At 50.6% G+C, this 8,706-nt stretch overlaps 1 protein-coding gene across 1 annotated transcript in view; it reads left to right on the forward strand.

Moving 5' to 3' along the window:
* The window catches only part of LOC311374957 (cholesterol transporter ABCA5-like), a gene marked incomplete at both ends in the record, with an annotated part of 15,696 nt that extends 7,301 nt beyond the window's left edge, over positions 1-8,395 (forward strand). The window contains 6 exons of the mRNA XM_084490682.1: positions 341-516; positions 6,122-6,197; positions 6,375-6,469; positions 6,811-6,930; positions 7,382-7,534; positions 8,200-8,395. Of these exons, the coding sequence (XP_084346808.1) occupies positions 341-516; positions 6,122-6,197; positions 6,375-6,469; positions 6,811-6,930; positions 7,382-7,534; positions 8,200-8,395 (816 nt within the window). The remainder of the gene's footprint in view (positions 1-340; positions 517-6,121; positions 6,198-6,374; positions 6,470-6,810; positions 6,931-7,381; positions 7,535-8,199) is intronic.
* Between the last annotated feature and the right edge of the window lie 311 nt (positions 8,396-8,706).

Consider the following 8,706-nt stretch of genomic DNA (forward strand, 5'->3'; position numbering starts at 1 on the left):
TGCCGTGGTTTTCTTTAGACATGCGACTAAAACGGTGTAGTATTGATCACATCCAGACTCACCTTTGTATAAAGTGTGTTAGTATATGCTACACGTGAACCTCCTAAGATGGCGCAATTTGATTGGTTCGCTATCTCGGGATATATATACTAGAGTATAGAATATTAGAGAGTATAGAATATTAGAGAGTATAATAGTGGGTAATATTCCCCACTGTTCACTTCGCCTTTGGCCTTCGGCGAATAATTGTTACCTAAAGTGAGGCTGCCGTGCTCCGACCTCGTGGCCCAGGTCAGAGGTCTCAGCTGACGGCCCCCCCCCTCCCCTGTCCCCCCCCCAGGTCCTGATGGACGACAGCGGCTCGGAGTACCGGCCGGCGGGCGCGGCCCAGCAGCAGGTGGGCTACTGCCCCCAGGTCAACCCCCTGTGGCCCCGCGTCACGCTCCGGGAGCACCTGGAGTTCTACGCCGCCGTCAAGGGCCTGCAGGGCTACACCGTCCCCGACGTCGTCAAGCGGTGAGAGCCCCCCCGGAGGAAGGGGGAGGGGGGGGGGGGGGGGGGGGAGGATAGCTCCACTGGGTTCTAATACTTAAAAATACCATGAATACTGTATGTGCAGAGAAGACGCTCCGGCAGCCGTTGTGTAACTTCGGGATAGAATCCGCGGTTCTATTTAAAAGAGATGTGGCATTAGAAACACAACGCGCGTGGATGCATGGAACGCAGTCCCGCTGTGTGGGGGGGGGCGCTGCTGGGTTCTGATACGAGACACGTTGGACTGTCATTGGTCCGAGTGGATGTTTCAGACTGTGTTGATCTTAGAGGGTGGCGGCTCCTCTATAGCCAACTGCTGCAGAATATCCAATTTGCTAGCTTTAGCTTTATGTCGTATACCAACACTGTGGTGTATTTCTCATCAACACATAAAAACGGCCTAGCCTGGTCCTACCAGAATCTCCTACTTCATTTCATTTGCACAGAGAGTCTGGCCTTTCTCCATTGGCAAACGTTAACTCACTTGAAGGCGGGCGTCTGTTGGAGTTTAGAGTTTAACTATTAGATCTGCCCCAGTGCCACTCTGGATCTGCCATAACCAATCGCTGATGTTTGGCTACGACTCAAACTAGCGCACAACCTCAATGTCAACATTCTCCGCCACTCCCTCTGTTTGCTGATTGGACGGCCAAAAAATTGGCTGCAGAAAACCTGTGAATATATATACCGCAAACCCAGACGTAGTAGTACTGAAGGGAAATGAAAATTGAGCGGAAGTACGTAGGCGGGCGGAGCCAGGCTAAAAACGACCACTCCTGGCCATAGAAACAGTTCACCTCTAAGGTGGGACCACGCAGGTCTTTGGCTCTGCGTAAAGTACTCCTCAGGTCCAACACCCGGTCCAGTCCTTCACAGCCCCCTGAAGCCTGGCGCTAGCAGCTTGTGTTGAGTTGTGTTGTGTTGAGTTGTGTTGTGTTGTGGACGGTTCTAGAACCCCTGGCCTTAGCAGCTTGTGTTGTGTTGAGTTGTGTTGTGTTGTGTTGAGTTGTGTTATGTTGTGGTTCTAGAAGCCCTGGCCTTAGCAGCTTGTGTTGTGTTGAGTTGAGTTGTGTTGAGTCGTGTTGTGTTGAGTTGTGTCGAGTTGTGTTGAGTTGTGTTGTGGTTCTAGAAGCCCTGGCCTTAGCAGCTTGTGTTGTGTCGAGTTGTGTTGTGTTGAGTCGTGTCGAGTTGTGTTGAGTTGTGTTGAGTCGTGTCGTGTCTTGTTGAGTTGTGTTGAGTTGTGTTGTGTTGAGTCATGTTGAGTTGTGTTGAGTTGTGTTGAGTTGTGTTGAGTCGTGTCGTGTCTTGTTGAGTTGTGTTGAGTTGTGTTGTGTTGAGTCATGTTGAGTTGTGTTGAGTCGTGTCGTGTCTTGTTGAGTTGTGTTGAGTTGTGTTGAGTTGTGTTGTGTTGAGTCATGTTGAGTTGTGTTGAGTCGTGTCGTGTTGTGTTGAGTTGTGTCATGTTGTGTTGAGTTGAGTCGTGTTGAGTTGTGTTGAGTCGTGTTGTGTTGTGTTGAGTTGTGTCGAGTTGTGTTGAGTTGTGTTGTGGTTCTAGAAGCCCTGGCCTTAGCAGCTTGTGTTGTGTCGAGTTGTGTCGTGTCGAGTTGTGTTGTGTTGAGTCGTGTCGAGTTGTGTTGAGTTGTGTTGAGTCGTGTCGTGTCTTGTTGAGTTGTGTTGAGTTGTGTTGTGTTGAGTCATGTTGAGTTGTGTTGAGTCGTGTCGTGTCTTGTTGAGTTGTGTTGAGTTGTGTTGAGTCGTGTCGTGTCTTGTTGAGTTGTGTTGAGTTGTGTCGTGTCGTGTTGAGTTGTGTTGAGTCGTGTTGAGTCGTGTTGAGTTGTGTTGAGTCGTGTTGAGTTGTGTTGAGTTGTGTCGTGTCGAGTTGTGTTGAGTTGTGTCGTGTCGTGTTGAGTTGTGTTGAGTCGTGTTGAGTTGTGTTGAGTCATGTTGAGTCATGTTGAGTTGTGTTGAGTTGTGTCGTGTTGTGTTGAGTCGTGTTGAGTCGTGTTGAGTCGTGTTGAGTCGTGTTGAGTCGTGTCGTGTTGAGTTGTGTTGAGTTGTGTTGTGTTGTGTTGAGTTGTGTTGAGTTGAGTCGTGTTGAGTCGTGTTGAGTTGTGTTGAGTCGTGTTGAGTTGTGTTGAGTTGTGTTGAGTCGTGTTGAGTTGTGTTGAGTCGTGTTGAGTTGAGTTGTGTTGAGTCGTGTTGAGTTGTGTTGAGTTGTGTCGTGTTGAGTTGTGTTGAGCTGTGTCGTGTTGAGTTGTGTTGAGTCGTGTTGAGTCGTGTTGAGTCGTGTCGTGTTGAGTTGTGTTGAGTCATGTTGAGTTGTGTTGAGTTGTGTCGTGTTGTGTTGAGTTGTGTTGAGTCGTGTTGAGTTGTGTTGAGTCGTGTTGAGTCGTGTTGAGTTGTGTTGAGTTGTGTTGTGTTGAGTTGTGTTGAGTTGAGTTGTGTTGAGTCGTGTTGAGTTGTGTTGAGTCGTGTTGAGTTGTGTTGAGTTGTGTTGAGTCGTGTTGAGTTGTGTTGAGTCGTGTTGTGTTGAGTCGTGTTGAGTTGTGTTGAGTCGTGTTGAGTTGTGTTGAGTCGTGTTGAGTCGTGTTGAGTCGTGTTGAGTTGTGTTGAGTTGTGTTGAGTTGTGTTGAGTCGTGTTGAGTTGTGTTGAGTCGTGTTGAGTCGTGTTGAGTCGTGTTGAGTCGTGTTGAGTCGTATTGAGTTGTGTTGAGTTGTGTTGAGTCGTGTCGTGTTGTGTTGAGTCGTGTCGTGTTGAGTCGTATTGAGTTGTGTTGAGTTGTGTCGTGTTGTGTTGAGTTGAGTTGTGTTGAGTCGTGTTGAGTTGTGTTGAGTTGTGTCGTGTTGAGTTGTGTTGAGCTGTGTCGTGTCGAGTTGAGTCGTGTTGAGTTGTGTTGAGTTGTGTCGTGTTGAGTTGTGTTGAGTTGTGTCGTGTTGAGTTGTGTTGAGCTGTGTCGTGTTGAGTTGTGTTGAGTCGTGTTGAGTCGTGTTGAGTTGTGTTGAGTCGTGTTGAGTTGTGTTGAGTCGTGTTGAGTTGTGTTGAGTCGTGTTGAGTCGTGTTGTGTTGAGTCGTGTTGAGTCGTATTGAGTTGTGTTGAGTTGTGTTGAGTCGTGTCGTGTTGTGTTGAGTCGTGTCGTGTTGAGTCGTATTGAGTTGTGTTGAGTTGTGTCGTGTTGTGTTGAGTTGAGTTGTGTTGAGTCGTGTTGAGTTGTGTTGAGTTGTGTCGTGTTGAGTTGTGTTGAGCTGTGTCGTGTCGAGTTGTGTTGAGTCGTGTTGAGTTGTGTTGAGTTGTGTCGTGTTGAGTTGTGTTGAGTTGTGTCGTGTTGAGTTGTGTTGAGTTGTGTCGTGTTGAGTTGTGTTGAGTTGTGTTGAGCTGTGTCGTGTCGTGTCGTGTTGTGTTGAGTTGTGTTGAGCTGTGTTGAGTCGTGTTGAGTCGTGTTGAGTTGTGTTGAGTCGTGTTGAGTCGTGTTGAGTCGTGTTGAGCTGTGTTGAGTTGTGTTGTGTTGAGTCATGTTGAGTTGTGTTGAGTCGTGTCGTGTTGTGTTGAGTTGTGTCATGTTGTGTTGAGTTGAGTCGTGTTGAGTTGTGTTGAGTCGTGTTGTGTTGTGTTGAGTTGTGTCGAGTTGTGTTGAGTTGTGTTGTGGTTCTAGAAGCCCTGGCCTTAGCAGCTTGTGTTGTGTCGAGTTGTGTCGTGTCGAGTTGTGTTGTGTTGAGTCGTGTCGAGTTGTGTTGAGTTGTGTTGAGTCGTGTCGTGTCTTGTTGAGTTGTGTTGAGTTGTGTTGTGTTGAGTCATGTTGAGTTGTGTTGAGTCGTGTCGTGTCTTGTTGAGTTGTGTTGAGTTGTGTTGAGTCGTGTCGTGTCTTGTTGAGTTGTGTTGAGTTGTGTCGTGTCGTGTTGAGTTGTGTTGAGTCGTGTTGAGTCGTGTTGAGTTGTGTTGAGTCGTGTTGAGTTGTGTTGAGTTGTGTCGTGTCGAGTTGTGTTGAGTTGTGTCGTGTCGTGTTGAGTTGTGTTGAGTCGTGTTGAGTTGTGTTGAGTCATGTTGAGTCATGTTGAGTTGTGTTGAGTTGTGTCGTGTTGTGTTGAGTCGTGTTGAGTCGTGTTGAGTCGTGTTGAGTCGTGTCGTGTTGAGTTGTGTTGAGTTGTGTTGTGTTGTGTTGAGTTGTGTTGAGTTGAGTCGTGTTGAGTCGTGTTGAGTTGTGTTGAGTCGTGTTGAGTTGTGTTGAGTTGTGTTGAGTCGTGTTGAGTTGTGTTGAGTCGTGTTGAGTTGAGTTGTGTTGAGTCGTGTTGAGTTGTGTTGAGTTGTGTCGTGTTGAGTTGTGTTGAGCTGTGTCGTGTTGAGTTGTGTTGAGTCGTGTTGAGTCGTGTTGAGTCGTGTCGTGTTGAGTTGTGTTGAGTCATGTTGAGTTGTGTTGAGTTGTGTCGTGTTGTGTTGAGTTGTGTTGAGTCGTGTTGAGTTGTGTTGAGTCGTGTTGAGTCGTGTTGAGTTGTGTTGTGTTGAGTTGTGTTGAGTTGAGTTGTGTTGAGTCGTGTTGAGTTGTGTTGAGTCGTGTTGAGTTGTGTTGAGTTGTGTTGAGTCGTGTTGAGTTGTGTTGAGTCGTGTTGTGTTGAGTCGTGTTGAGTTGTGTTGAGTCGTGTTGAGTTGTGTTGAGTCGTGTTGAGTCGTGTTGAGTCGTGTTGAGTTGTGTTGAGTTGTGTTGAGTTGTGTTGAGTCGTGTTGAGTTGTGTTGAGTCGTGTTGAGTCGTGTTGAGTCGTGTTGAGTCGTGTTGAGTCGTATTGAGTTGTGTTGAGTTGTGTTGAGTCGTGTCGTGTTGTGTTGAGTCGTGTCGTGTTGAGTCGTATTGAGTTGTGTTGAGTTGTGTCGTGTTGTGTTGAGTTGAGTTGTGTTGAGTCGTGTTGAGTTGTGTTGAGTTGTGTCGTGTTGAGTTGTGTTGAGCTGTGTCGTGTCGAGTTGAGTCGTGTTGAGTTGTGTTGAGTTGTGTCGTGTTGAGTTGTGTTGAGTTGTGTCGTGTTGAGTTGTGTTGAGCTGTGTCGTGTTGAGTTGTGTTGAGTCGTGTTGAGTCGTGTTGAGTTGTGTTGAGTCGTGTTGAGTTGTGTTGAGTCGTGTTGAGTTGTGTTGAGTCGTGTTGAGTCGTGTTGTGTTGAGTCGTGTTGAGTCGTATTGAGTTGTGTTGAGTTGTGTTGAGTCGTGTCGTGTTGTGTTGAGTCGTGTCGTGTTGAGTCGTATTGAGTTGTGTTGAGTTGTGTCGTGTTGTGTTGAGTTGAGTTGTGTTGAGTCGTGTTGAGTTGTGTTGAGTTGTGTCGTGTTGAGTTGTGTTGAGCTGTGTCGTGTCGAGTTGTGTTGAGTCGTGTTGAGTTGTGTTGAGTTGTGTCGTGTTGAGTTGTGTTGAGTTGTGTCGTGTTGAGTTGTGTTGAGTTGTGTCGTGTTGAGTTGTGTTGAGTTGTGTTGAGCTGTGTCGTGTCGTGTCGTGTTGTGTTGAGTTGTGTTGAGCTGTGTTGAGTCGTGTTGAGTCGTGTTGAGTTGTGTTGAGTCGTGTTGAGTCGTGTTGAGTCGTGTTGAGCTGTGTCGTGTCCTGGTTCTCCTCCAGCGTGGTGAGCGCCCTGGAGCTGAAGGACCACCTGGAGCAGCAGGCCAAGAGCCTCTCAGCGGGGGTCAAGAGGAAGGTGAGGCCCCCACAGGAGCACGGCCCGCGTCACGCCAGCGGGACGTTCCGGAAGCGGCCCTTCACCTGAAGGGCCCCTTCACCTGAAGGGCCCCTTCACCTGAAGCGCCCCTTCACCTGAAGCGCCCCTTCACCTGAAGCGCCCCTTCACCTCACCTGTCACCTGTTGTCTCCCCAGCTGTGCTTCGCGCTGAGCATGCTGGGTAACCCCCAGATCGTGCTGCTGGACGAGCCCTCGGCCGGGATGGACCCCAAGTCCAAACAGCGCATGTGGTGAGAGCCCATTGGACGTCACCTCCTCCAGGGGCGGAGCCAGACTGATGGGAGGGGCTAACTGTATGGGAGGGGTTAACTTTATGGGAGGGGCTAACTGTGTGGGAGGAGCTAACTGTATGGGAGGGGCTAACTGTATGGGAGGGGCTAACTGTATGGGTGGGGTTAACTTTATGGGAGGAGCTAACTGTATGGGTTGATGTTCCCTGATGGGTGGAGCTACGTGTGTGTGTGTGTGTGTGTGTGTGTGTGTGTGTGTGTGTGTGTGTGTGTGTGTGTGTGTGTGTGTGTGTGTGTGTGTGTGTGTGTGTGTGTGTGTGTGTGTGTGTGTGTGTGTCCAGGCGGGCCATCCGCTCTGCGTTCCGGGACCGGCAGCGCGGGGCGGTCATCACCACCCACTACATGGAGGAGGCGGAGGCCGTCTGCGACCGCGTGGCCATCATGGTGTCAGGACAGCTGAGGTGTGGGAGGACGGCCTCGTTATACCCCCCCCTAACCCCACCCTAACCTCACCCTAACCCCACCCTAACCCCCCCTAACCCCCCCCCACCCTAACCCCACCCTAACCCCACCCTAACCCCCCCCCACCCTAACCCCACCCCCCCTCACCCTAACCCCACCCCCCCCTAACCCCACCCCCCCCTCACCCTAACCCCACCCTAACCCCACCCCCCTCACCCTAACCCCACCCTAACCCCACCCCCCCTCACCCTAACCCCACCCCCCCTAACCCCACCCCCCCTCACCCTAACCCCACCCTAACCCCACCCCCCCCCTCACCCTAACCCCCCCTCACCCTCACAGTGGTCACAGCCGGTTGCCTTCAACAGTGCGGCGTGACGACCTGGTTCCTGTGGATCTGGTGTACGAGGCGTGACTCTCTCCCTCCCCCCCCTCCCCCCCCCTCCCCAGGTGCATCGGGTCCATCCAGACCCTGAAGGCGCGCTACGGCCGGGGCTACAGCCTGGAGGTGAAGCTGAGGGAGGAGTCCGCCGGGCCGCCGCCCGCCGCCCTCCTGCACCACGAGATCCTGCGCATCTTCCCCCACGCCGTCAGACAGGAGAGGTGAAGACCCCCCCCCCCACCCCCGCTCCCTGACTCCTCCCTGACTCCTCCCTGACTCCTCCCCTGACTCCTCCCTGACTCCTCCCTGACTCCTCCCTGACTCTCCCTGACTCTCCCTGACTCCTCCCTGACTCCTCCCCTGACTCCCCCTGACTCCCCCCCCCCGTGTGTGTGTGTGTGCGTGCATGTGTGTGCATGTGTGTGCGTGTGTGTGTGTGTGTTAAGGCCCAAATATTTGTCTGGTTTGTTTTGGGCTGACGTCACCGTGAGATGAGATGTTGATGTGATGAGATGCTGATTTTAATTGATTGATTGCACTTTAATAATCCCCAAGGGGGGGAAATTATTTTGCCACGAAGGTACTTCACACAACAACAACAACAACAACAACAAACAATCAACAGAATACATCAAGACAGGGCACAGTACAACATGCAACAATAATACAATACAATACAACACACACCACAGCAACAAATAGACATGCACCACATAGACACTGAAAGGACACCATAGCCACAGAGTAAATCACCACCATCATGTGTAGTCAACAGCTCTTATTAAAGAGTCTGATCGCTGTGGGGGCAAAGGACCTCCTGCACCTCTGAGCGGAGCGTCTGGGTAGAGCAGGGACACGTGTGCTGACGTGAGTCTCTGTCTCCCAGCTTCACCACGCTCATGGTCTACAAGATCCCCATGGAGGACGTGCAGTCGCTGTCCAACGCGTTCTCCTGTTTGGAGAGTGGTGAGTCACACCGCATGCGCACACACGCACGCACGCACGCGCACGCGCACGCACACGCACACACCTCTACCCAACATAACCTCACCATCTCGCCCCTTCTGACCCTCAATAAATGGGTTTCTAAAGGTGGATTTATTCTACTCCGTAAAGTGCTGTACGTAGACACGGAGAGCCCTCTCCGTCGACGGAGAGCCTGTCGGAGAGACCCTCTCCGTAGCTCCACGTGCGTATCCAATCGAGTCGACGCAACGGAGACGGCAAGGGCCGTGATTGGTCCTCTGACAAAATCATTTCCGGAATCACTGTCCCCGGTTTGACGTTGCACCTTATTTACTTTGGACGTTGTTTACTTTGCACATTAAGGACCAATAAAACACCAAATAAGATTTGAAAAACTTTGGAAGTTTATTTTCAACACTATTTACAC

Source organism: Micromesistius poutassou, assembly GCF_964030765.1.
Source record: "Micromesistius poutassou genome assembly, contig: SCAFFOLD_5428, whole genome shotgun sequence".
Lineage (NCBI taxonomy): Eukaryota > Metazoa > Chordata > Actinopteri > Gadiformes > Gadidae > Micromesistius > Micromesistius poutassou.